The sequence below is a fragment of the Crotalus tigris genome, unplaced genomic scaffold (genome assembly GCF_016545835.1).
Source record: "Crotalus tigris isolate CLP2741 ecotype Arizona unplaced genomic scaffold, ASM1654583v1 scf7180000019031.1477733, whole genome shotgun sequence".
NCBI lineage: Eukaryota > Metazoa > Chordata > Lepidosauria > Squamata > Viperidae > Crotalus > Crotalus tigris.
In genome coordinates, this window is record NW_024097335.1 from 1,437,345 (window position 1) to 1,465,279 (window position 27,935).

Here is a 27,935-nt window from a genome sequence, read left to right on the forward strand (position 1 = left end):
CAGAAGTCCGGAGCCGGAGGAGAGCGGTGGGCGTGGCCGAGTGCCGCTCCTCCCTTCCTCCCTCTTCCCTCCCTCCTCGCCGCCCGGGCTTCCTCGCGCCGCGCGGTGGGCGTTCCCCGTCGTCGTCGTCGCGCCCCGCCCCGCGTCGTCGCCCCGCCCCCTGGCGACGCTGCTCGGCCGCCATTTCGCGGCGGCATGGCGGCGGCGGCGGCCTCCTCAGCGGGGTGAGCAGGCGCCCTCTTTCTTTCTTTCTTTCTTTCTTTCTTTCTTTCTTTCTTTCTTTCTTTCTTTCTTTCTTTCTTTCTTTCTTCCTTCCTTCCTTCCTTCCTTCCTTCCTTCCTTCCTTCCTTCTCCGCCGCCCTCGCTAACGCTTCTTTCCCCCCCGCAGCCTCTCCGAGACCGACATCGAGCGGGAGCCCGCGGCCGCAGCGCAGGTAAGCCGCCGGTTCGGGCCTCCCCCGGGGAGGGAAGCGAAGGAGCAGCCATGGACGGGTGGGTGGGGGGGGGGGAATAGAAAAGCCCCTGGCCAGGGCTTGGCTCTCCGTTCCCCCTCCCCGGTCTTTTTTGGGTGTGTGTGTGTGTGAAGGATGTGGGTTCCTGGGATCTCCCCGTGGTCTCCTTTCCCAGACATGCGCAGTCGGGGTGGGGGAGCTTTGGAAAAGGTTCGAGGTTTTGGGGGGTTTTGGAAGGAAGCACATGGGGAGGGGTAAAGAAAAGAAAAATGGTAAAGTGGGGTGGGTGGGTGGGAGACAGGGCAATGATAACAACAAACTGCAACAGGGTTGTGATCTTGGACACACACACACACACACACACACACACACACACCAGCCTCTTCCCGTGGAGGGAACCGAAGGAGCAGCTATGGGGGAATGGAAAATCCCTGCTCCTTTTTTTTTTTTTTCCCCTGAACGTCTTAGGAAAGAATGGGTTCCTGGGATCTCCCCGTGGTCTCCTTTCCCTTTCCCAGACATGCACAGTTGAGGCTAAGCCTGCCTGGTGGGTGGTAGGGGCCATTGGAAGCACTCTGCTTTTTAAATATTATTTTGGTCAGGAAGCAACGCCCGTGTCTTGGCTCCCTTTTCCCCCCATGGTGTTTTGGGGGAGGAGTAATGGCTCCAGGGATCTCCTCGTGGTCTCCTTTCCCAGAAAATGCACCGTTGAGGCTAAGCTTGCCAGGAGGCTTTCTTGGAAGATCCCCAGTGAAGACTGGAGTGAAGTGAAGTGAAGTGAGAGGGCAACAAGAAGAACAACAACAACCCAGCAACAACCACAACAAAGTTTTGATCCTCTCTTGCGGGTGGGAAATTGGAAGTCGTCCAGAACTTTTAAAATAAAAAGTAATTAAGAATGAATAAAATAGGCCCTGGAACTTTTCTTCCTCCCAAGTTTTGGAGTTGGAAGTGGGATTTTGCTGGGGGGGGGAGTAAAGGAGGGGAGAAAAATTGCTTTTATTTGTTGGTTTGTTTAATCTGGGACTCGGCTAAACAAATAAATTATTATTTATTTAGCTAGCTAAATAAACCAGCAGTGTTAATTTAAAAAAAAATTGCACGGCTGGCATGCAAGAAGTAACGAATGTAAAACAAATTCTTAAATAAGAGAATTATACGATCAAATAAAGGATTTATACACACACGCGTGACTTTACGTATAAGAGTCTTAAAAAGCAGGTCAGTCCCTGTCCTGAGCTAAAGTCCATAAATATATCGGAGGCTTGGTGTTAGCTGTGGATGCATGTACAGGCAGTCCTTGGCATATGACCATAAGCAGGCCGAAAATTACCATTGTTAAGCAAGACGGTTGTTAAATGAGGTTTGCCCCAGAATCACTGCACTTGTTAAATTAGTAACACAGTCGTAAAGCGAATCCATTGACTTGGCTTGTTAGAGAAGGTCGCAAAAGGGGATCACACGACCCTGGGATACTGCGACCATCATAGGTATGAGTCAGTTGCCAACAGGGTGGAGAATAATCGACGATTTAAAAAAAAATCGGATTTTTTAGAATTTAAATTGGATTTTTTTTTTACCAAATTTATTTTAATAAAATGCTTTTGGCGTAAAAAAAATCTATAGTTTTCTATTTAAGGCACATTAATAATTTAATTTATTCAGCATGAAATGGAGCTCAGTTATGTAGGAGGAAGCTGTATATTCTGCACAATATTTACATTTTTGGTAAACTCATTCAACGAATCCAAGCTCTGCAAGCTGAGATAACATGCACTGCGTTGATGCATTTGCACAGTTTCACGGTAGCCATGAGATTCATATGTTGTATATAGTACATATAGGTTGTATATGGTCTGTTTGGGTGAGTGTCCTGTATGTGTTCACTTTGAAAGCGGGCAACTAAATTTCATTTTTGATGTGCCCACAGTAAAAAATGTCAATAAAGGTTATCTTATAAATCATAAAACAAAGTTCAGGAGTATTCCTTTATCCCATTCTTTTGCAAATATGTGTACATTACAAATTATATGGTTGTTTGAAGAGAAATGCATCTGTAAGTGTTTTAGTTAAAGAAAAGAATTTGAGTAGTTTTCCAACTATGTGTGATTAACCTAAAATCGGTTCCGATATCGCTGTTTTACTAACCTGGCAGCTTATTATTCTAAATAGGAAACCTTCATTTTGTTTGCAAATAATAATATTAAGGATTCTAGCTACCAGCAAGAATGAGTCCTTAAATATAAAGAGCACCTGTCATTTCAGATCCATCATGGCAGTGCCTGTTAGCGGGCATCCACTCACCTGCTGCCTGCCACATCCCTCACCTTGTGGTGTCAGGGCCACATCACCAGCTCTCCCATTAAAGTGAATGGGACTGTCGGTGAGTCAACAGCGGGTCAGAGAAGGAGCCGCTGCAGGACAGAGAGGACAGTTGCTTTTTAGAAATTATGATTTAAATCAGGGGTCTTCAAACTTGGCCCTTTGATGACTTGTGGACTTCAGCTCCCAGAATTCCTCAGCCAGCCTCCATTTTGTTCGTTAGATTTAAGACAGGGGTCTTTAAACTTGGCGCTTTTATGACTTGTGGACTTCAACTTCCAGAATTCCTCAGCCACCTTCCATTTTGTTGGTTAGATTTAAAACGGGTCTTCGAACTTGGCCCTTTTATGACTTGTGGACTTCAACTCCCAGAATTCCTCAGCCAGCCTCCATTTTGTTTGTTAGATTTAAGATAGGGGTCTTCGAACTTGGCCCTTTTATGACTTGTGGACTTCAACTCCCAGAATTCCTCAGCCAGCCTCCATTTTGTTTGTTAGATTTAAGACAGGAGTCTTCAAACTTGGCCCTTTGATGACTTGTGCACTTCAACTCCCAGAATTCCTCAGCCAGCCTCCATTTTGTTTGTTAGATTTAAGACAGGGGTCTTCAAACTTGGCCCTTTGATGACTTGTGGACTTCAATCTGGCTGAGGAATTCTGGGAGTTGAAGTCCACAAGTCATCAAAGGGCCACGTTTGAAGACCCCTGGTCTAGATAATCTTTTTTATAGTGTTTCAAACACATTGCAAAGGCTGTGAAGCTCTCTGGCCTACACCCACTACTGAGTTCCAGGGGGCGGTGATAGATTTCCGCTTCTTCTGTATCTACTGATGAAATAATAATTTTAAACCAGTGTGAGTATTTACACTGGGATCAAATGAACAGATGAAGAGCAAATCAACATGTCTCAGCAATACTTTTCTCCCGCAGATCATTAGGAAGGAAATATTAAATCCATTTTCCATTGCCAGCGAGACCTCAGTTCCATAATTCTCTGTCCTTGCCCTGTTTAATTGCTACCTCATTTGTCGTGGGGACGTACTGTAGCTTGGAGAGCTGCAGGTTGTGTTAACCGAAAGGAGCGGGGGGGGGAAGGCTTGTAATGGAAATGGGCAAATTCTGTGTGCAGCAGATCAAATGCATTTGGGTATTGAGGCTTTATTTTCCTTCTACCTTATGCACAAGAAAACCGGTTTTATCGGATATGATATTAAGGTTTCAGCTTCCAGAGAATTGCTTCTTTACCTCAGATTGACCCCAAGATGAAGTAGAATTTACTTACATCACAGTAGCTGCAGGCGTATAACAATTGATGAGTTTTACTCATCTCTCCAACATTTTAAAATCCGTACTGGCTTGATTAAATCAGAATAGAGCTGGAAGAGACCCTGGAAGTCATCTAGTCCAACCCCTTGCTCAAGCAGGAGACCCTATACCATTTCAGACAGGTGGCTGTCCAGTCTCTTCTTAAAAACCTCCAGTGATGGAGCGCCTACGATTTCTGATGGCAAGGTGTTCCACTGGTTAATTGTCCTCACTGTTAGGAAGTTTCTCTTTAATTCCAACTTGCTTCTCTCCCTGATTAGTTTCCACCCATTGTTTTTTTTGTCCTGCCTTCTGGTGCTTTGGAAAATAGGTGGACCCCCTCTTCTTTGTGGCAACCCCTCAAATACTGGAACACTCTGTTTATTTCTTCACAAGGGCTCTGAGGGTGTCCCCCCCCCGTTACGGATAGCTATCTTTCCAGCTCAGAAAAGTTGCTTCTGGTGGTGGTTCCTTCTAAAGTGGCATTTTTGCTGATCGGTTCTGTTTGATTTCTCAAGCCAGAGATTTCACTGTAGGCTGTGTAAGGTTTTGCAGGAAACATCAAGTTAATGTTTTGTATTTGCCTTGTAGAAGCTGACAGCAGCCTTAGAACAGAAGCCAGACGACCCAGAATATTACTGCCAACGAGCTTATGCTTACATTCTTCTACAGAATTACCACGGTATCATTTATTTTCCTAGTTTTTTCCTCTTTAGTGAAAATCTGTCTGTCCGTCCACCCACCCACCTATCTATCTGTCTGTCTGTCTGTCTGTTTGTCTGTCTGTTTGTCTGTTCGTCTATCATCTATCTAATCTCCCATCTTGTCTGTCTGTCTATCATCTTTGTCTGTCTAGCTCACATCTTGTCTATCATCTTTGTCTGTCTAGCTCACATCTTGTCTGTCTACCTACCTACCTACCTACCATCTTTGTCTAGATCAGTGGTTCTCAATCTTTCTAATGCCGTGACCCCATAATACAGTTCTCCATGTTGTGGTGACCCCCAAGTGGGTGTGGCCACCAATAAGAGGGAGTAGGACAGCTAGGGAAAAGGGAAAAAAATGGCGGACAGCGTGGTTTGGTGACCCCCGTGAAATGGTCATTCGACCCCAAATGGGGTCCCGACCCACAGGTTGAGAACCACTGATCTAGATCTATCTATCATCTAGCTAATCTCCCATCTTGTCTGTCTGTCTGTCTATCATCTTTCTCTGTCTGTCTAGCTCACATCTTGTCTATCATCTTTGTCTATCTTGCATCTTATCTGTCTCTATCTATCTACCTACCTACCATCTTTATCTAGATCTATCTACCTATCTATCTATCTATCTATCTATCTATCTATCTATCTATCTATCTATCTATCTATCTATCTATCACTTGCTATCTAGCTATCATCACATTTTTTAAAAATATTGATACATAGGTAAAATTCTTATCTTCCTCTTGTGTTATATCTACTTAAAGTTTCTTAGAAATTATCCTTTCCGCTAAATTCTTAGGCCACTATTTTGAAATAATAATTTTGGAGAAGTCCCTTGATGGTGCAGTAAAACCTTTACGTTCTGGCCCTTGGTGCATTAGATTGAGCGAACCATTGGCCAGATTCTACGGCAATTTGCATTATCGCTGTGATTTGTATACATTGTACAAACAAGAGGAGAGATACATTATGTCATGTACCATAAGTTATAAAGTTGCTTGATTGGTATGCTCCGTGCATATATGCACGCATATATTTCAAATTGTTTCACTTGGATCATTCCTCTGTTGTACATTCCTCCTGGCAAGACACAGTTCAAGATAATTTATGTCTGCTTAAAGGCAAAATTTCCACCTTGTCTCCAGTGCAGAAGGTCCTCTAATTCTAAGAGTAGGTTTTTGGTGACTGAAGTAGGATAGGAAAATATCCCTGTGCCTTGAACACTAGTTCAGTGCCTCTTTTCAGCAGTGCATTCCTGCGTGTGAGCTAAATGTTTTAAGTTTTCTGTAGAAACGTAACACAAATGAAGGACAACCTGCTGTTAAAGATTTTCAGACTGGTAGCATTACTTCAGTCCAGCAAATTCAAGATATCAGTTTCTCCTTCATTGAGTTATGCCAGCTATTTATTTTCTAACGCATGGAGATGAGCCTAAATTACTTGGATTTTGCAGCACGACGAGATTCTTTTTGATACGCTCAACTAAGGCAGTGTTTCTCAACCTTGAGCATTTTAAGGCATGTGGACGTCAACTCCCAGAATTCCACAGCCAGCAATGCTGGCTGTGGAATTCTGGGAGTTGAAGTCCACATGCCTTAAAATGGTCAAGGTTGAGAAACACTGAACTAAGATATTGGACTAGAAAAAGGCTTGTGTTCAAATCTGCTCATGGAAGCTCACTGGGTAATTTAGGACCGTCTCCGTCTCTTTCAGCCCAGCCTGCCCCAAAGGGTGGTCGTTGTGGGGAAAATGGAAGGGGCGGGAGTGGGCTACGCATCCTGCCTTGAGCCTGGAAAATAAAGAGGGGTAGAGATCTCATAAAAGGAATAGTAGAGTCAAGGTAGCAACTGTTGTGTTTTGCATCTGCGTAATCAGTTATAAAAAAAAATGCAACTTTTTTTTTTTTTTTTTTTGCAGATGCAATTACTGATGCCAAAAAGGCATTATCGCTGGATCCTAATAATGCTGTAGCCTTTCTCAGACAAGGGTAGGTGCCAGTTTTTCTGGCCATATGCCATCGTGTTGTAATTTTTACTCTTTAGTGAAGATACTGACTTTGCGCCGAAAGTACGCTTATTCCAAATCCTGCCTTTTATAACAAGCGGCAGTTGGTGTCGTCAATACATGTCAAATTAAGTACATACAATCTTTCTCACTGTTTGCTCCTATTATTCTTAACAGAAACAATCCTGGCTTAAAATCTATGTGGTTTTTTTTTAGTCATTTCTCCAACCATGTGTGTATTTTTGACCCAAAGCTTTTAGCTTTAGGGCATGACATACCCTCCTTTTATCTGTCCCTCAGAATCGGTGAATATTATTTGAAAAATTACACTTCTGCCCTGAAGTCTTTCGCTGAGGGACAAAAACAGGATGGTAAGTATGATGGTCCATGGATTTTCAAATATCATCCTCATCATTTTAACCATTGTCTGTCCACTGCAGGATGAAGGCCTGTTCTGCGTGTTTCCAACCCGTACGGTTCTGAGCTTTCTTTAGCCATTTGGCCTAAAGCAGTGGTTCTCAACCTTTTTAATGCCGCGACCCCCAATCGGTCGTAAGTCAAGGACTACTCAACCGGTCGTAAGTCGAGGACTACTCAACTGGTGCAGCACCATTTGCAGAATGGGACTTTTGGCGGGCTCAGCAGGGCAGAGACAGCCTGGACAATTCCTATTGGCTTTGGAAAGCCAATAGAATGAGATTCTATTCAAGAGTGTCTATTCTATTGGCTTTCAAAAGCCAATAGAATAAAAGGGAGTAGCACAGCTAAGGAAAAGGGGGGAAAAGTGGCGGACTGCGTTGTTTGGTGACCCCCGTGAAATGGTCGTTCGACCCCAAATGAGGTCCCGACCCACAGGTTGAGAACCACTGGCCTAAAGAGTTTCATCTGTCGGAACCATGACATAGTGGTTTACTACACCTCTAGGTCTTCTCTAGATTTTTTTTTTTAAAAAAAACCTCTTTCTTTGGTGAATTTATTAAACATAACCTGGCTTTTTTCAGTTTTTTTTTTAAATAATCTGAAAAATAATCTTTCCATTGTAGATTTTGATGTTAAAGAAACTAATTTGATGTTGAACCTTATAACAGCTGCAAGACTATTGGTGGAGCAATATTGGAAGAAAAACTTATTGCCTACTTTGGAAGAATGGATACTTAAAGTTTCTGATTTAGCAGAAATGGCGAAAATCTCCGCCTATTTGAAGGATCAATCACAAGAAAAATATATTATGGTTTGGAGAAGATGGATTGATTACATTCAGAAGAAATATGAGATTGAAAAGTATTATCTTGCTTTTGAGTAGATTTTAGATAATTATTAATAGTTTTAATTATCTTATTATTTTTGATTTAATTTGTTTGGAGAAGGAGTTAAAGTGTGTTATGGTTTTGATTGATAGTATAGTTGGTTTATGTTAGTTAGATTATGTTTGTTTATTTTATTTTTTATCCTGTAATCAGCTCTGGGAAGTGGGGGAGGGGGGAAGGGGTGGGGGGTTTATATTGTAATAAATTTATAAAACTTTTAAATTAGAAAAAAATAATCTTTCCATGTGCCAATACAATTTCAGCTTTAAAATATAGACAGGCCATATAGCAGCTCATAGGAAACGGGTACAAAATTTCTACTCAGGTCATAGAAGTAACACGTAGGTAGTTTTTGCAAAACGACCAGCTGCTTCGTGAGGGTTCAGTTACAACAGATGTGCAAAAGCTATTGAACCAGTTCTAGTGGCTGCACACCCATGCACTGCTGTCAACAGGACTGCATTTTGAGCACTTGGCAACTGGCTCAAATGTATGTGTTGTTGCAGCGTTCCGCAGTCACATATCTGCGATTTATGACCATTTTTAATTTTTTTTGCCAGTTTCCAGCAAAAAGTGGCCCTAGGAACATGCATCGATTGGCTTAACAGGCACACCGTTTGTTTAAACCCCGCAAAATTGTAAAATCGGGTCTGGTCATGTGGGTGCCTTGACAGACAGCTGCCATGGCTTACGACCAAAATTCTGGCCTCCATCACAGTCATAAATCTGTGCATCACAAAGATTCTCAGGCAACCTGTGCGAGCGCGTATTGGAACCGCCTCTCTGCTTGCTTTCCTTGGTGAAAACATTTTAATTGCAAAAGGATTAAGCACTTGGGAAAATTAATTAGTGTTTCTCTGAGCTGGACTTTTCCAGCGGAGGTCGTATCGTGCCATTCGTAGAAATGTCAGTTGCTGCTATTTTATCTGTCAGCGGCTGCGTTTAGTTTGTTACGCTAAACCGAAATTGTGAAGGATTTTGGTTTACCGTGAGCAAATAGCCTTTTAGTGATCTCTGTTCCATAACGGCCACTTGATTTTTTAATTTTTTTTTCCCCTGCAGTGGAAATAGCTAAACCAACAATTGAAGCTCCTTTCACTTTAACTTGCTGTAATGTACAAAAAAAAAACAAAAAAACCCACTCTGGCTTCTGTCTCTTAGGCAGGGCCAAGAAGCAGAAGCTGAGATCCCATCATGGTTTCCTGCTGGAGAGAAACAAGCCAGAGTTTCTAGTTCAAACAGTCATCTCAAAAAAGGAAGACGCAAACAAAGTCTTTGCGATGGTTGGCAGATGTTGCCAGTTGCCGAGGCAGGCGTAGATTTTCTCTCCTGCAAAACCTCTAGGTCAGTGGTTCTCAACCTTTTTAATGCCGCGACCTCCAACTGGTTGTAAGTCGAGGACTACTCAACCGATCGTAAGTCGAGGACTACTCAACTGGTGCAGCCCCGTTTGCAGAATGGGACTTTTGGCGGGCTCAGCAGGGCAGAGACAGCCTGGACAATTCCTATTGGCTTTTGAAAGCCAATAGAATTAGACTCTATTCAAGAGAGTCTATTCTATTGGCTTTCAAAAGCCAATAGAATAAAAGGGAGTAGCACAGCTAAGGAAAAGGGGGAAAAAATGGCGGACTGCGTTGTTTGGCGACCCCCGTGAAATGGTCATTCGACCCCAAATGGGGTCCCGACCCACAGGTTGAGAACCACTGCTCTAGGTGTACCTTAGATTGCAGGTATTTAGTTTTAGGGAGAGAATTAAAAGTCCACTAATTCTAAACCTAACCATAGTAGCTGGAAATATGCTTTGTTATCCCTTTAATCCAGGGGTATCTGAACTTGGCCACTTTGAAGCCTCGTGGACTTCAGCTCCCCAAATTCTGGATGCTGGCTGGGGAATTCTAGGAGGTGAAGTCCACAAGTCTTCAAAGTTGCCTGTATTTAATCCAAACCCAAGTTAACTCAGAGTGATAATATAGGACAGAGGCCCCCAACCTTTGGGACACCAGGGACCGGTTTGGTGGAGAGAGGTTTTTCCACGGACCGGAGGGTGCGTGGTTTTGTGTGCTGCCTGCATCTCACGGATGGGGCTTTGTTTGTGTGGACCAGTTGCTGGCATGCCGCATCCCAGTACCGGTCCACGGACCAGGGGTTGGGGATCCCTGATATAGGGGAATAGATGCAGGTTGTATTTTCTATTTAATGGTGTTTTTCCTCCTCCTCCTCCCCCTCAATCTGAGTACTTGCTTGATGCAGGGAAACTGCAGCATTCTTAAAAAAAATGTTTTCTGTTACCTTTTCTAACACTTCATATTATACTCATGATGGTCAACGGTCCACAGATGTGGTGGAGGGCCACACGTTTTGCCTTTGCCTATTTTTTACCTTTTTTCTTTTTCTTTCCAAAATTAAAAACTAGAAATCTCTCTTCAGGGACAAAAGCCAGAGTCTCAAGTCCCTTTCAGAGTAAAAGAAACAGAAATAAAGAGGCAGTCCATGTTTTTAGTCGACGGCACCATATAACGCTGCATCTTTATTACCTGCAGGTGCTGATTCAGCCTTTCCTGTCTGGATGAAAAGATGCAAAGAGGCCCTCGGTGGTAAGCTCCACTTTGCGTATCTGTACTTTCATGTTGTGGCTAAAGATGTCGGTCATAAATTTTGGGCTCCGTTGTGCTCGTAAGTCGAGGACTTCCCTGTTCTGTCCCAGCCTACGTGAGTCCTTGTTGAGCTCACAAGGAGAAACCTCTCTTCCAACAAGCAGGCTGGAACTGCAGGAAAAAAAAACAATCCCCTTTTATTATTCACAGACCTGAATCAATGTCCAAGGCAGTGTTTCTCAACCTTGACAATTTTAAGGCATGTGGACTTCAACTCCCAGAATTCCACAGCCAGCATTGCTGGCTGTGGAATTCTGGGAGTTGCAGTCCACATGCCTTAAAATTGTCAAGGTTGAGAAACACTGGTCCAAGGCAAACAGACGCAGTTCACAGAAACTTGAACGGTTGCCTTCGGCCATCAGCACCTCCCACTCCTTCCCTTTTATAATTCAGCCAAGGCGTGGCTTCCTAATGCCTTCTCCTTTGCCTTTGGAGCCACCCCATTGCATTCCTCTGTCCTACTCGCTTCTCTTGCCTGTGCATTCGTGCCTCCGGGATTTGTCCCAGCGGTTCTTCATCACCGTCCAACTCAGGCTCCCAGCACAGCTGTGTCTCAGCCTGTGCGCGAGTAGAGGGGCCAAGCTCCTCGTCCGACTATAAGTCTCAGAGCTCCTCCAAGCCTTCCTCTGACTTCAGGCCCCTCCTCCTCCTCCTCCTCCTCTGATTTGTCAGACTTAGCTGCCGGGTCCACTGGCTGGCAAGGAATCACAACATTCCGGTATTAGAAAGGGGAAAACTTCTTGCATTGCAGATAGAATTGGCAAGCCTCAGTTGACAAAGCAGAGAATGCAGGATTGGGTGGGATTTGTCTGGATTTGTAAATTCCATGAGAATTTTCTTAAGTTTAGTGTTGTTTTCCTTTTGGGTAAACGAGACAGACAGGTAGACCTTGTCTTGCAACAGTCCATTTAGCGGCCGACGACGGCACTGAAACCAAGTGACTTAATGACCATTTGTCTCACTTAAACGACCATGGCGACATCCCTAGGGTCACAGGGTCAAAGTTCAGACGCTTGCCAAGTGACTCGTGTTTACGACGGTTGCCGTGTCCCGGGATCATCGGATCCCCTTTTGGAACCTTGAGACAAGCAAAGTCGATGGGGGGGAGCCAGATTCCTTTAACGACTGTGTTACTAATTCAACCATGGAAACGATTCGCTTAACAACGCTGGCAGGAAAAGTTATAAAATGGGCCCAAATCCACTTGACAACTGTCTTGTGGTTAGCAATGGAAATTTTGGGCTTGTCTGTGGTTGTAAGCTAAGGAATACCTGTACATCTTTTGGGAAATGTAGTTACGAGAGCACGCCAAGCCTTCTAGAAACTTTTTCTGTAAAATCTTGTCAAAAGTACGATTTACAGCTATTTTGTAATATTTAGCCTTTAGAGCAGTGGTTCTCAACCTGTGGGTCGGGACCCCATTTGGGGTCGAACGACCATTTCACGGGGGTCGCCAAACAACGCAGTCCGCCATTTTTCCCCCCTTTTCCTTAGCTGTGCTACTCCCTTTTATTCTATTGGCTTTTGAAAGCCAATAGGAATTGTCCAGGCTGTCTCTGCCCTGCTGAGCCCACCAAAAGTCCCATTCTGCAAACGGTGCTGCATCAGTTGAGTAGTCCTCGACTTACGACCGGTTGAGTAGTCCTCGACGTACGACCGGTTGGGGGGGTCGTGGCATTAAAAAGGTTGAGAACCACTGCTTTAGAGAGAATGTAAAGCTCTCAAAGTACTTTACTTCCCTCTAGCTGGCAAGCAATATAAACAAATAATGCTAGCACCTCATCTTACAGAGGGGGAAAAAAAAACATTGCTTCTGGCCTGCACACACATGCATGGATTTTATTTAATTTTTATGTCTTGTTTTCAATGTCAAGCATACCAGTAAGAAATGTCATTGCCTAACCTCTGTAAAAGATAAAGGTGGGGAAAAAAATCTGCTTCGTTCTTCTTCAAATGTAGGTTCATTTTGGAAGTCTTTTTTTTTTCCTGCAATACATGTGCAAATTTTGCAACTGCCAGTCTTAGGACCTTTCTGCAGATTTTTTTTTCTAAAAAAGCATATTTAAGCTCATTTAACTAAAATGAAAATGTGTTGCATTCTAAACAAATTCCCTCATAATATTCAATTGTTACACGGAACAAAATGCCTGCTGTATTATAAAAACTTGTGTGCACGGGCTGGAGGCCTTGAATCTAGTTTTTTGATCTAAACATGATTTATGTTGGCCTGTTCTCTTTATTACCTGCAGTCTGATAGGAAGCTGAATGTTTTCTGGGTCAGCCTCTCAATTTCTGCCCAGAATATCCTTAGTATCCTTCTTTGCTAATGTCTGTCTTAGAAGTCGACATACCATATTAAGGAAAGCCAGGCTTTATACACCCATTTAATTTCGTAGGACCTTCATTGGCAAAATGGTTGGAAGTGGGTTTTTTTCCCCCTTTTAGATATAAGCATGCATTTTGCAAAATGTTACGCATATTGTTTCAAGTTGAAATTCCTTGTTTTGATTTTGGAGTTTGAAACAACTCTGTTTAGATTTACTAATCAATAAAGCTAATTCTGAACAATTGGAAGATTTTGGTTGCATGGGAAAACCTTTGATTAAAAGAAACAACATAAGTTGATCAAAGCTGTTTCAGTACTTGATCTGTTGGACCTGTCTTTATTATCAATGCAATGATGCAGCCTTATTAATGTTTAACTTGAGTAGATCCACTTTCAGTTCCGCATTAAAGCTCATTTATTTAGTAAAATGTATTGATGGAAAAAGGGAAAATTTGAGTTCATGTGTTGTATGATTGCTCTACATGTATCTTAAAAAACATGCTTATGCTTTGTTAGAGTTTTGTCTCAAAATCTGAATTATTTTCCTTTGCAGCACCTGGATCACAGGCTGAAATGGTATGATTTTTCCCTAATAGATTAATTGATTAAAAATGCAGTTGTAGGAGTTACTTTTAAAATAGCTTTTCCTTGGTCTATGTGAAATTTGCCTTTTTCTTAAAAAAATAAATGTAGACGTATCCTGTAGTTCCGTGACCGTGTGACAATAACAATGTGCTATTTTTCAATGGCAAGATGATAATTATCTGCAATGTAAAACTGTAATATACGGAGAACCAGTTATGTCTAGTGCTTAAGGCTCCAGGCTAGAAATGAGACTATAAGCTCTAGGTCCACCTTATGCAGGACAGCCAGCTGGGTGACTTTGGGCCAATCACCAGGAGACGGTGAGTTCTAGTCCCGCCTTGGGCCGGAAAGCCAGCCACTCTTACTCAGCCCAATCCACCTCACATGGTTGTTGTGGGGAAATAGGATAAGGAATGATCATTAAGGAGTCTGAAGGAGTATTCATAAAAATAAATGAATAAAAAACAGAATTAAATCCAAAAACACAGTAACATATTGCATATGCAGGTGATTGCCTAGAAGGTTAATGCATACAGCACGTAACTCCTGCTCATTCTCTATACAGTCCCAGCACTGCCCTGCCATTTATTTTTAAATAAATGGAATCCCATTTACCGCTCATACAAAACACTGGAATATTTGTGGTTTGTAAGGGGGGTGGGGGGAATAAAGCAACAACTCCTGTGATTTTGCTGCACAACTGGCAGAATGTTTGCTGTGTTTTATTATTTTTTATCATGACCAATACCGGTGCAAGCTTTTTGGCTTCTTCCATTTCGTATCCTTTATTTATACTTTACGAACGTGATAAGAGATTTAATATGTTTGTATGTTTCTTTAGTTTTTTTTCCCTCTTAAAATTGTTGAGGAATTGCATCACGTTTCGTGGTTTACCTAAAGTCACAGATGTGAGGGGAAAGAAGATAATATGTGTCTGGGGGGGGGAGGTTGGGGGTTCCATTCCTGATGGATTTGCCCCGCTTCATTTATAGCCGGTGAGATTCAGCTGGCATCTGGCAAAACGAATCTTGGGATTTGCCATGTTGCAGATTAATTGCAATTGGAAAGCACGAAAGTGTTGGAGAAGGTGGCCTATTCTGGACCGTATAGCTCTATGTAACCCTAACTAGAGAGCATGTATCACTATGTTAGAATATCTGGCAGTTATTGGGTTAAATGCTAGGTATGTTGATGGGTGAGTGGGAGGAGTCTCAAAAGGTCATTGGTCATTGGGAGACTTCTTGGACACAAGCCAGATCGGAATGCCTTTGTTCATCCAGCCTCATGTCTCCTAGCCACACGGCTTGGAGATCCGATGCCAACATGTGATGCTCATGCAGAAGAAGAGGGGATAATTCAATATCAATTTACTATTCTGTCCCAGACAGAACAGACTGCTTTCCATCCAATCCAAGACAAATAGATAACTCAGAAGAATAAACAGAAAATATTGCTTTATTCTGGGAATCCTAAACAATAACTGACAGTTATGTAGAAATATGTCCAAAAGTATATTTGCAATATTGGTTCATTCCACAGGTAAATTGATATTGAATTTTCCCCTCTTCTTCTGCATGAGCATAGAATATGGCCCATATGTTGAATAATTCACTGTGAACGCATTCCTATTGTCTCCTCAGCTCTCACACTGTTAATGGGCCAGGATTGTGGAGTAACCCATCCAGGAAAGTACCAATTGCCTCCTCCGTACCCAAGAAGTTTGACTCCCATTTTGATGGGGTGTTGGGAAGGGGCAGTAAGACTCCCAATTAATGTTGTCGGAGGATGGGAGATAAGGTGGTACTTCCCTTATTTATACATTGGCTTATGTGGTAGCGCTGCTGTTTTCTTAACCATGTAGGGAAACGACTTCCTGGTTTGGGCCTGTCTGGCTAACATAGGGGTCTTCCAACTTGGCCCTTTGATGACTTGTGGACTTCAACTCCCAGAATTCCTCAGCCAGCCTCCATTTTGTTTGTTAGATTTAAGACAGGGATCTTCCAACTTGGCCCTTTGATGACTGGTGGACTTCAACTCCCAGAATTCCTCAGCCAGCCTCCATTTTGTTTGTTAGATTTAAGACAGGGATCTTCCAACTTGGCTCTTTGATGACTTGTGGACTTCAACTCCCAGAATTCCTCAGCCAGCCTCCATTTTGTTTGTTAGATTTAAGACAGGGGTCTTCCAACTTGGCCCTTTGGTGACTTGTGGGCTTCAGTGTGCCTGGCTGAGGAATTCTGGGAGTTGAAATCCACAAGTCATAAAAAGGCCGAGTTTGAAGACCCCTGGGCTAACACAGTCACCAAGTATGTGCAGAGGAAGGTTGAAGAGTTAGGAAAGGCCAGTTGGACACAAATTTCTCTGAGAAATGCCATTTTAGATGTTTGTTCCCCTCTCCTTGCTTTGGACATGGAAGTGTAATTAGTAGCTCTTTGCCAATGGGTATCCAGTCATGGATGAACGATGGCCAGGTCATCAATTACTTGCCTCCTGTTTTCATGGGTCTTACATCTCTCTCTCTCTCTCTCTCTCTCCCTCCCTCCCTCCCTCCCTTTCTCTCCTCTTTCTTTCTCTTCCCTCTCTCCTCTTTCTCCCTCTTTCTCTCCTCTCTCCTTCTCTTTTTCTTTCTCTTCTCTCCCTCCTTCCCTCCCTCCCTCCCTCTGTGGGTATTCAAGTATTTTATGTAAATTCTATGATTCCTTTTCTTATCTAAGAGATCCATCTGTCCTGCAATGTAATAAATATGATCATACTTGGCTTAAAAACTGACATTGTTTTTAACTGTTCAACATCTTTTCATGATGATGATGGTGATGTCCCTCGTATTTCCGCAACACCAGGCGTGGCCATCTAAGATCAAGTAAGTTTTGTGGTTCATGATGTTAGTATTGACCCACAGCATTTTGTAAAAATTCTGTGAACCTTCTGCACGCTGTTTGTAACCCACACTTAATGTGCCTATCGGAGAACAGTACTCAGCCAGCTGTGTCATTCTCAGCCAGATGAAGGACTCCTGTTAAGTAGCTTTGCCAATTTCCTCGTGGTTTGTCAGTGAAGGGAAGCCTCGCTCTAAACATGAACAGGACACCTCGGGGTTTTTTTCATATGTGTTTGTGTGTATTTATATGTGTGTGTGTGTGTATTGCATCCTTTGAGAGAGTCGTTGAGGCCACCTGTAGGTTCACCTGTGTCCTCAGGATCACCTCAGTGGTGCAAATGGGTGTGGAGCCTTCTTGGAAGTGCTGAAAGGACTGTGCTGTAGATTGGAGATAGATGATGATTCTCTTTAAAAGAAGGCAAATGACCAGCTGTCTGCAAAGAGTATAAATCCTTCCATTCTCCCCACCATCCAGTCAGAGCTGAAGAAGCTTCTGGGACGAGAAGGGAAATGTCTTCAAAGCATAATAAGAAAGTTCCATGAGGACACAGATAAACCTCCAGGTGGCCTCAATGACTCTCTAAAAGAAGGCAAATGACCAGCTGTCTGCAAGGAGTATAAATCCTGCCATTCTCCCCACCATCCAGTCAGAGCTGAAGAAGCTTCTGGGATGAGAAGCGAAACGTCTTCAAAGAAAAAACAAAGTCCAGTGGCCTCCTGAAAAAAGCACCTTTGGGCTTTACTTCTAAGGTGTCAATACAGGAGGAGGAAACCAGCATCAGATGTTTGTGTTAACAAATCTTTTTTTTCTTTTAACCCCCCCCCTTCCCCCTCCCCAAAGGTATGACTGGTACCAGACAGATTCTCATGTCATTGTAACCATTATGATCAAACAAGCGAAGCACGAGGACGTAAACATAACCTTCTCGGAGAAAGAGGTAACGTCGTTTTGAGATTCAGAACGGAGCAAAACGTCTTTTGACAGGCTATAATCTGTAGCCATCTGCCAGCTAAAAGAGAGGGGATACCATGCAGCGAGGAATGGAACGGGCGATCGTGTAAATGTCGCTGGCTGTGATATTCTGGGGCTCTCTGCCAGTACAGGTAGTCCTCGACTTAACACAGTGGTTCTCCACCTGTGGTCGGGACCCCATTTGGGGTCGAATGACCATTTCACAGGGGTCGCCAAACAAGGCTGTCCACCATTTTTTTCCCCTTTGGCCACGCCCCTGGCACCCGGTGATGTATAAATGGTTGGGGGTCACCACAACATGGGGAACTGTATTATGGGGTCGCGGCATTAGAAAGGTTGAGAACCACTGACTTAACAACAGTTCATTTGGCGGCCGTTCAAAGTTATGACAGCATTGAAAAAAGTGACTTAGGACCGTATTTTTCACACTTAACGACCGTTGCAGCATGGTCACGTGATCAGAATTCAGACACTCGTCAACTGACTCATGTTTACGACGGTCGCAGCGTCCCGGGATCAAGCAAAGTCAATGGGGAGAGCCAGATTCACTTAACAACCGGGTTACTAACTTTACAATTGCAGTGACTCACTGAACAACTGGAGCGAGAAAAGTCATAAAATGGGGCACAGCTCACTGAACAACCGTCTCGTTTAGCAGCAGAAAGTTTGGGCTCCGTTGTCGTAAGTCAAGGACTGTCTGTACTTAAAGGCAGGAGAAAACAAAGACCGAGGTTTCATTACTGGCACTGTGTATTTTGACAGTTCTACAACTTGCTACTTTCTGTTCTTGTAACTTGAAGGAATGAAAACATAACACTAGAAAAAGAAACTATTTACTTATTTGTAATTTTTGATTCGGTTGCTACCCTTTAATCTAAAATTGTATCGAAACGTTTTGTAACAATCTAATAGCTTTTTGATCAGATATCACTTTCTGGTGCCTGAGAATATATCAGTCTTCAGTTGATTTCCTATCTGCTTTCTGTGGTTGTTTTTTTTTGGGGGGGGGGGGAATTCTTATGCCTGAATATATTAACAGTTTGCAGGGAAGGTTATTTGAATTCACTTTTTTCTGAATAGGTAAAATGACGATTAGGAAGCCTGCTTTATTTTACTAATGGCCGGATTGTGATAATGTTGTCTTGTCTCGACAGCTAAAGGCATCGCTGAAATTTTCCTCAGATGAAAACTACAAGCTAAAACTTCATCTTCTCCACTCCATAGTTCCAGAGCAAAGTTTATTTAAAATTCTTTCAACCAAGGTAATTTTTTTTAAAAAGTAACACATGATTTTGCCACCTCCACTTCACATTTTTATCCTGCTTAAGTAGACAAGGACACTTCTTGTTCTTTTATGGGTCAGGTAAGCAACGTGCCCAATGAAACAGCCACCATTGCTTTTTTTTTTCTAGGAAAATTTGGGTACTGGACATCTTTGGAAGTAAGACAGACCTTGGAGTTTAGAGCTTTCTTTTACAGCAGTACATCCTTCCAAGGCCAAATAATGTATGTAAATAATTCCAGTAATTTAATTCCAGAGATATCACCCTGCCAACAAAAGTGCGTATAGTCCAGGCCCTGGTTTTCCCAGTTACAATGTATGGCTGTGAAAGTTGGACCATAAGAAAGGCTGAGCGCCAAAGAATGGAGGCCTTTGAACTCTGGTGCTGGAGAAGACTCCTGCGAGCCCCCTGGACTGCAAGGCGATCCAACCAGTCAATCCTGGAAGAGATCAACCCCGACTGCTCTTGAGAAGGCCAGATCCTGAAGTTGAAACTCAAGGACTTTGGCCACCTGATGAGAAGGAAGGACTCACTGGAGAAGAGCCTAGTGCTGGGAAAGATGGAGGGCAAGAGAAGAAGGGGACGACAGAGAAGGAGGTGGCTGGATGGAGTCCCTGAAGCAGCAGGCGTGAGCTTCAATGGACTCCAGAAGATGGTAGAGGACAGGAAGGCCTGGAGGAGATCAACCCCAACCGCTCTTTAGAAGGCCAGATCTTGAAGTTGAAACTCAAGTACTTTGGCCTCCTAATGAGAAGGAAGGACTCACTGGAGAAGGGCCTAATGCTGGGAAAGATTGAGGGCCATAGAAGAAGGGGACGACAGAGAATGAGATGGCTGGAGGGAGTCACTGAAGCAGTAGGTGTGTGAATTTAAATGGACTCCAGAAGGTGGTAGAGGACAGGAAGACCTGGAGGAACGTGGTCCATGGGGTCGCGATGGGTCGGACACGACTTCGCAGTTAACAACAACAATTTAATTCTAGAGCTTTTGTTTTGCTGACACAGAAAAACAACGGTTGAGGTGGCATCTGCCCATCTGAGTCCTTGAGAAGGACTTGATAGAGGGATAAAAATGTCAAATCCGATCTGAATATCTGGCTGACTGTGCAACAAAACAATAATAAGTAGGGTTTCTTTTTTTAAGTCCATCGTTACTTTAAACAGCATTACCTGATTGCTTGTAAATTGAGGACCGTTCTTACAACGATTGGGAGGGAGGTTTATAGAATAAAAAGTAATTTAATTTGTCAAAATGAATTTGCTGCATTGCTTTTTAAATAAGCAATTTCCAGAGTGTAAATCTTCAACCTGATGGTTAAGCTGGATTGTTTGCCAATCTAGTTGGGGGCTAATCTAGTTTTGCTTTTTTTTTTAGACAAGTAAGAAAACGGACATACGATATCACAAATGACAGTGAGATTATGTTAACTGTTCTTAATGAGCACAGATTTTATTTTTATTTTTTGCTTGTTTCTTGCGAGAGGACACAATTGGCGATGAAAAATGGAAGCATTTTTGTCCGTTGTCACAATAAACAATTTACTTGCTGTTTCTAATATTGCAAACACTGTAATGGATTCGGGATAGCTTGTGAAACGCCTCTGTTTGTTTCCATGGAGAGGAGAATTTGATTTAGAGAATGGGCTTTATTTATTTTTGTTTGTCACTGTAACTCTTTATCTCAAAGCTTGACAAAAAAATTTAGATGATTTTTTTTCCCCCTTTTCTCAGTGGTATCTGTGCCAAGACGAAATGGTCCAAGAATAAGCATTATTATAGAGCTGTTAATAGAATATAACAGCTCCTCGCTCTCAGTTTTACATTTCAGGTTTCTTATCCTTCTATGGGCCAGGTAAGCAACGTGCCCAATGAAGTAGCCACATCGTTTTTTGGTCTCCTCCAGAACCAGCTGGTCTTGTATACAATATATTTCAATATTATCTGCCATCTTGTATGCCTTTGAATGAAAAATATTGCTTAGAATTGCAACGTGGATTTACAAATACATTCACTTTTGAATATTTTACGTAAGGCTAGGAAAACTTTTGTTGGACTCTATGTTGGTACCGGCACAGATTAAAAGCTATCGTAGCAGGCTGCAGGCTGTCTTATCATTTTTGATGAATACCAAAACTTGGAAGTCTCTGATTTGGTCAACACAGGCCTTCTCCGGTTGATTCTTAAATAGCAAGGATTAGATTTAATTTGAATTACGTTTCCTGTCTGTCCCTGAGCTCTCCTTTTTAAATGTACAGAGTGCATTTCATACCTTATCTTAAACTGTTTTCATCAAGTTGTGCTTTTTAGCTGTCCAATCATCACAGAAGGACCTTAAAAAGCCCCAGACCCAGTTTTGGCAGCAAGTAAATTGTTTTGCATGCAGCAAATAGTCCATAAAAGAATAATTTGCTGTAGGCTATAAGAGTGTCTTGTGTGTTTGAAGGTGTTCACCCGGTATATTTCTTCCTGTTCAAGTGATTCATCATTAGTATAACCTTGAAGTTTGTCCCTAACCAAGTTCTTACACTGAACAAGTTTTTAAACTGAAGCTGTTTTAAGTTTTCTGATCAGCTGTCTAGGGATGTTTGATAAAATAGTCTGCAGGTCTTTCAATTGATTGGTGAAGTCCTGAGTGTATCGGAGCGTTTTAGAGCTACTGTTGCTGTGCCATCTGATAAATGATTCTCAGGTAGCCATCCAAACCAGGTTTATTTTATTATTTTATTTTATTTTTTAAAAAAATCTGTATGTCACCCATTTGCTATGCAGAGTTTCAGCCACATGGCAACCTGCAAATTGCTTGTCAAGATCTTGATGGATTATTTGATGTGTTTTTTGCATACCTCATTCCCCAAATCAAAAGTTAAAAGCATTTTCCTGTATTTTAAAAATCAGAATGCTTAAATGCTTGAGGGGAGAAATCCTGTGTTTATCCTGAAACTTCCCTGTATTTATGGTGTGAACAGAGGTCTAATTCAGGCTAGTTTCTTTATCTGTAAGGTTTTTAGTTATCACTTTGGTCTTTTCTCTGTTTTTTTTCAGTCCTGCCACTTCTCCAAATTCTTCTATCTTTTTCATAAACTTGAGGCTTGTCTCAAGCGGCTCTTCTAGTACAAAGACCAAGTCATCTGCGAATGCTTGTAGTTTATGTTTTTCATCTTTTATTTCCAGTCCTTTAATTTCTGAGTCTTGCCTAATATTTCTATTCAGTACTTCCAGTGTTAATATAAATAATAATGGGGATAATGGACATCCTTGTCTTGTGCCTTTTTTGATATTAAAGTTTCCTGTAAAATCCCCATTTACGATTACTTTAGCTAGTTGTCTATAAATTGTTTTAGTTATATTTGTAAAGTTTTCTCCAAAATCCATTTTGTTTAGTTGTTGAATCATAAATTGCCAATTTACGTTATCAAAAGCCTTCTGTGCATCTCGGAATATCAGTGACATCCGCTTCCCTGGGTGCATTTCATAATATTCCAAAATATCTAAGATCATTCTTGAATTATTTTTATTTTATTTTTTTTAATTTATCTTTTAGGTAAAAATCCATTTTGATCTGTATGTATAAATTCAGTCCAAAATTTCTTTAATCTTTCTGCTATTTCAGTGAAGCAAAAATTTTATAGTCCAGGCTATTTTCTGAAAGGCTGAATAGATCTCACAATGTTACTGTTAACTATATTCCTTTCTTTTTAAAAAACAAAGTTAAAAGAGAAAATTGGTCAAGCTGCATTTAAAAAAAAAAACACCTCAGAGTTAATGACTGATCTTTCCCTTCATATTTGTCACAAGCCCTAATCTTCTCAAAAGGACTCATCTATTAAATTTCTTTTTCTTCTGTAGATTGAGATAAAAATGAAGAAACCAGAAGTTATACGCTGGGAAAAACTAGAAGGACAAGAGAATTCTCCTGATCTGAAAAAAAGTGAACCAGGTTTGTGTTGACTAACCAACAATCTTAGTTTTGGAAGGCACATCAGGAGAGATTGGGTGGATTTATCGTCTGATCAGAGGGGAGCCATCAAATCTCCTTCCACATTTAAATTTCCTGCCCGTGTTTCCTTTTGCGTTGGCCACGATGCTTTATTAAAACCGGCCTTGTGTCTTGATCAGTTCACAAAGTAATAATGGCCTCTCTCATTAAGCAAAGCTGGTCAAAAGGAGGAGATGAACAGTTCTCGGAGGCGCTGTTAAAAATTGAAATGTTGGCACACCACACCATAATACGTGATAGAAAAAAAGGATGGCGAACACTATACAGAACAAGGCTTGAATCCTGATTTATTCAAGCAATAAGTCCAATTAAAGGGAAAGAAACATCAGAAAGAAAGAACAGCTGTCTAAATATTCACCAGCAGGTTATTTTATGTTCAGATATCTAAGCTAGGTTTTTCCCGGACTCTTAGGATAATTCTGGGAGAATAAAATTGTGAATTTTTATCACAGGGGCCTCCAAAGTTGTCAGCTTTAAGACTGGTGGACTTCAACTCCCAGAATTCCCCAGCCAGCCATGGGGAATTCTGGGAGTTGAAGTCCACCAGTCTTAAAAGCTGACAAATTTGGAGGCCCCTGGTCTATCCCAATGAGAACATGTAAATTTATAGCTTCAGAGCAAAGATACACAAGGCAAAGTGTAGTAATCGGTGCTCAGTCATTGCAGGGTGCAAAAAAATGGCCGCTGGTATGCAGCTTTTTATTGTTTATATAGAGATCACAGGAAGCAAAAGTTTCTACATGGCAATAGCATTTCATTGGCTAACTCCTTTACCAATCCTCAAGAATATAGAAGCCAGAGGCCAGAAACAGGGAATAGTTGGCAATAACATCTTGTTGTTTGCCAGCTAGCTGTTATCAGGCAGGCAAGGTCATACAGACCTGCACACTTTCACATAGCCATGGTGATGTGAAGGGGGGGAGATAGATGCAGAGAGAAAAGAAACACAAGCTTTGGAGGGGCAGTGTTCTGCACACGACCTTTGCCTGTCTCTCACCTCTACAGCAAAGTGATAGAAAAAAGGTATGTGTTGGAACTTGCAAAGTTTTTTTTTTAATAAAAAAAATCCAGTTTTCCCATTTAGCTGCTAAAATTAATCATTACTCAAGAGAAATATCTCAGCCATATCTCGGTGGATAAATACCAGATACAATACTTTTTATTTCATCAACGTTGAGACACGGGGTTGATGTTGCCTGATCGAATTTGTCTTCCAGCTTCAAATCCCACACTTCACTACCCATCCTCTTCCCATCATACAAAGAATTGGGACAAGTTAGTGGGGGAAATCAAAGAAGAAGAGAAGAATGAAAAATTGGAGGGCGACGCGGCATTGAACAAGCTTTTCCAGCAAATTTATTCAGATGGCACAGATGAAGTGAAACGGGCCATGAACAAATCATTTGTAAGATATATATATATATATATTTCGTCTTTCTTTTTGCTCTGTAAATTTTGAGCTGGGTTTCGTCATATTGCAAATGTAAACTAATTTAAGCATTTGACAGATAAATAACCTGTGGCATAGGTATCTTTCTTTCTGTTAGCCAAAGACAAACCTCATTTTTATTCATCTATGGCAGAGGTAGGCAACCTTGGCTCATTTATGACTTGTGGACTTCAACTCCCAGAATTCCTGAGCCAGCCTGGCTCAGCTTGGAAACCTCTCTTTTTCCCCTCAGCATGGCTGGCTCAGGAATTCTGGGAGTTGAAGTCCACGAGTCATAAAGCGGCCTAGGGCAGGGGTTTGGCAACCTTGGCTCTTTTATGACTGGTGGACTTCAACTCCCAGAATTCCTGAGCCAGCATGGCTCAGCTTGGAAACCTCTCCCTTTCCCCTCAGCATGGCTGGCTCAGGAATTCTGGGAGTTGAAGTCCACCAGTCATAAAAGAGCCAAGGTGGCCTATCCCTGGTCTATGGAGATTCTTGGTCATCCAGGTTATGATTGCCCCAAAGGTGCTTTTTCAAGAGGCAACTGGACTTTCTCGCTTTTCTTTGAAGACGTTTCCCTTCTCATCCCAGAAGCTTCTTCAGCTCTGACTGAATGGTGGGGAAATGGAAGGGTTTAAACTCCTTGCAGACAGCTGGTCATTTGCCTTCTTTTAGAGAGTCGTTGAGGCCACTTGGGGATTTGCTGTGTCCTCAGGGTCATCTAAGTGTTGCAACAGAGGGGCAGGGATAGGATATCATCTATGTCCAATTGACAAAACAAGTCCTTTCAGCATTTCCAAGGAGGCTCCACACCCATTTGCACCCATTTGTGACCCCGAGGACCCAGATAAGCCTCCAAATGGCCTCAACGACTCTAAAAGAAGGCAAATGACCAGCGGTCTGCAAGGAGTATAAATCCTGCCATTCTCCCCACCATCCAGTCAGAGCTGAAGAAGCCTCTGGGATGGTAAGCGAAACATCTTCAAAGAAAAACGAGAAAGTCCAGTTGCCTTTTCAAAAAACACCTTTGGGACTCAATTTCATCCCTTTCCTTCTTTCCCCAATCGCTTAGGTCAGTGAAGGCGAACCTTTTAGAGACCGAGTGGCCGAACTGGAACCCAAAACCCACTTATGCATCGTCCGGTGCCGGGTGGGCGTGGCCCATTGGGTGGGCATGGCTGTGGTGGTAACGGCAGACTGGGTGGGACTAAAAAGTTCAATCAATCAATTCCAACTTTGCAAGATCTTTTTTTTCCCGCGAGAAGTTGAAATTGACTGATTGAACCTTTTTTTTTTTTTTGTACACGGCGGCAGAGGCCTAAAGCGAAAAGGCTTTATAAAACCCAGCTGAAGGCCTAGGACTGGGGCGATGGTGCGCGTGCCCACAGAGAGGGCTCTGAGTGCCGCCTCTGGCACCCGTGCCATAGATTTCCCACCACTGGCTTAGACAGGGTCTGAATTGACAACAATCGTGGTGGGAATTACTTGAGCCTTGTCCTAAAGCCGTTTTCCTCTCTCTCCATGTCTTCAGAAACTGATAATCACGAAGTCTGGGTCTCGTTTCATTAAAGGCTCATATATTAAATTGTTTTCTCAGATGGAATCGGGCGGGACAGTCTTGAGCACAAATTGGTCAGATGTAGGTAAAAGAAAAGTAGAGGTCAATCCTCCAGAAGACATGGAATGGAAGAAGTTCTAATCTCCTCGATCAACGGTTCATGTACCCCCGTCGTACGTGGACACGGAGGTCTTGAGGATGAAGCCCCGAAGGCTGGTTCAGAAGGTGGTTCCTGTTGTCGTAATCTTTACAGCCTACAGCCAGACCTCCTCGTGAAGATTTTGAAGAGCTGTAATCAGGAGTGAGGTCTTTTCCTTCTGCTGTTCCCCGTGAAAGGTGGTTTTTAAGAAGGATTCGAACCCGAGTCACTGGCCTGCTTGGCGATGCATTTGGAGAATTTAAGAAGGCCCGTAATTGGACTATGTAGGATTATTGCCTTATCCCTCAAAATAATTTATTTGCTCTAGCAATAGATACTGGGGCAAACACACATCTTGGCTGTGGTGTTAAGATTGTTTTTGGCTTAACTTTGCTTCCAAATAAAAATTGTAAATATATCACTTTTACCGAAAGAAGTCAGGCTCTTTTGTGTCAGGCTCTTTTGTTTGCCAAGCGGTTGCCAGGCCCCAGTTGTCGTTGTGAGGTTTAATGAGCTGTGGGGGAGCCCACAAGGATGCTTCTGCACAATAAAATTTAAGATTCAAGCTACTCTTTCTATTAATAATAAGAGCAGCCGACTGCTGTGTAAGCATTCTGAGGTTTAGCACTGTGTTATAATTCAGTGCAGTAAAATCGGCAACAGACAAAGAAGTTGGTTAAAGCATACAGCACCATCACACAAGGCAGTCCTCGTTTACTGACAGTAATTAGCGTCTGTTGCTAAGCAATGCAATTAAAAGGACCACAGTGGCCCGAGTGGTTAGGAGGCTGGGCGGGAGATTAGTAAGCCCGCATTCGAGTCGCCGAGAACTGCCATGGGGCGTGGTTGAGTTCCCGTCCTTGGCTCCAGCTCCAGGGAGCCCCCAAACTGGGTGTCCCTAGGGCAACAGTGATGTCATCGCCTCATCCTTTCAACCCGGAAGCGCCTCGGCGCTTCTGACCCATGTGCAAATTTTGCACCACGGTTATAAGTTGGAAAAACCCACGTTAGATAAGATAACCTTTATTGTCCTTTTTTACGGCACACATCAAAAATGAAATTTAGTTGCCCGCTCTCAAAGTGAAACACATACATGACACACACCTAAAACATACTATATATAACATATGTATAGACCGGTGGTTCTCAACCTTTTTAATGCCGTGACCCCCAATCGGTCGTAAGTCGAGGACTACTCAACCGATCGTAAGTTGAGGATTACTCAGCTGATGCAGCACCGTTTGCAGACTGGGACTTTTGGCGGGCTCAGCAGGGCAGAGACAGCCTGGACAATTCCTATTGGCTTTTGAAAGCCAATAGAATTAGACTCTATGCAAGAGAGTCTATTCTATTGGCTTTCAAAAGCCAATAGAAGAAAAGGGAGTAGCACAGCTAAGGAAAAGGGGGAAAAAAATGGCGGACTGCGTTGTTTGGCGACCCCCGTGAAATGGTCGTTCGACCCCAAATGGGGTCCCGACCCACAGGTTGAGAACCACTGGTATAGACCCACACCCCTACATATACATTACAAATAAATATTAAATACTGTCCATCCTGAATATATAACGAAAGGAGGAAGCTTGAGAGATCACACGGTTAATGCTGTACGGAATGAAACTGGCTGAATCTGGATGTTCTGCTACGGATACTATGAAGCCTCCTCCCAGAAGGTAACAAGGAAAACAGGTCATGAAGAGGATCTGTCATGTCCCAGACAATCTTGTGGACCCTGCTCAAGCAACACTTCTGTGCTATGTCCTGGATGGGAGGGAGGGAGCTGTCAATGATCTTTTCCACCGTCCTCACCACTCTGCACTGCCTTTCTGTCTGAAGCAGGGATGCTTCCAAACCAGACTGTGATGTCGTATGACAGGATGCTCTCGATCGTGCCCCTGTAGGAAGTGGTCGGACAGGGGAAGGAAGATGTGCTTTTCTCATGTGACATAGAAAATGTCACCAGTTTCTCACTGTTAAGGACTCCACGTGACTGCAACTTCCAAATTCCTGCTGCAAGGAAC

General features: G+C 42.6%; 1 protein-coding gene across 1 annotated transcript; it reads left to right on the forward strand.

The window, feature by feature from the left end:
* The first annotated feature begins 113 nt into the window (after positions 1-113).
* On the forward strand, positions 114-26,344 carry SUGT1 (SGT1 homolog, MIS12 kinetochore complex assembly cochaperone). Its single transcript, XM_039358573.1, has 13 exons — positions 114-224; positions 389-434; positions 4,670-4,760; positions 6,700-6,769; positions 7,087-7,157; positions 10,634-10,687; positions 13,627-13,649; positions 16,499-16,518; positions 17,378-17,474; positions 18,664-18,771; positions 22,638-22,728; positions 24,006-24,193; positions 25,818-26,344. Exons 1-13 carry the CDS (start codon positions 196-198, stop codon positions 25,917-25,919), a joined length of 990 nt encoding a protein of 329 aa, XP_039214507.1. The 5' UTR covers positions 114-195; the 3' UTR covers positions 25,920-26,344.
* Positions 26,345-27,935: the final 1,591 nt, after the last annotated feature.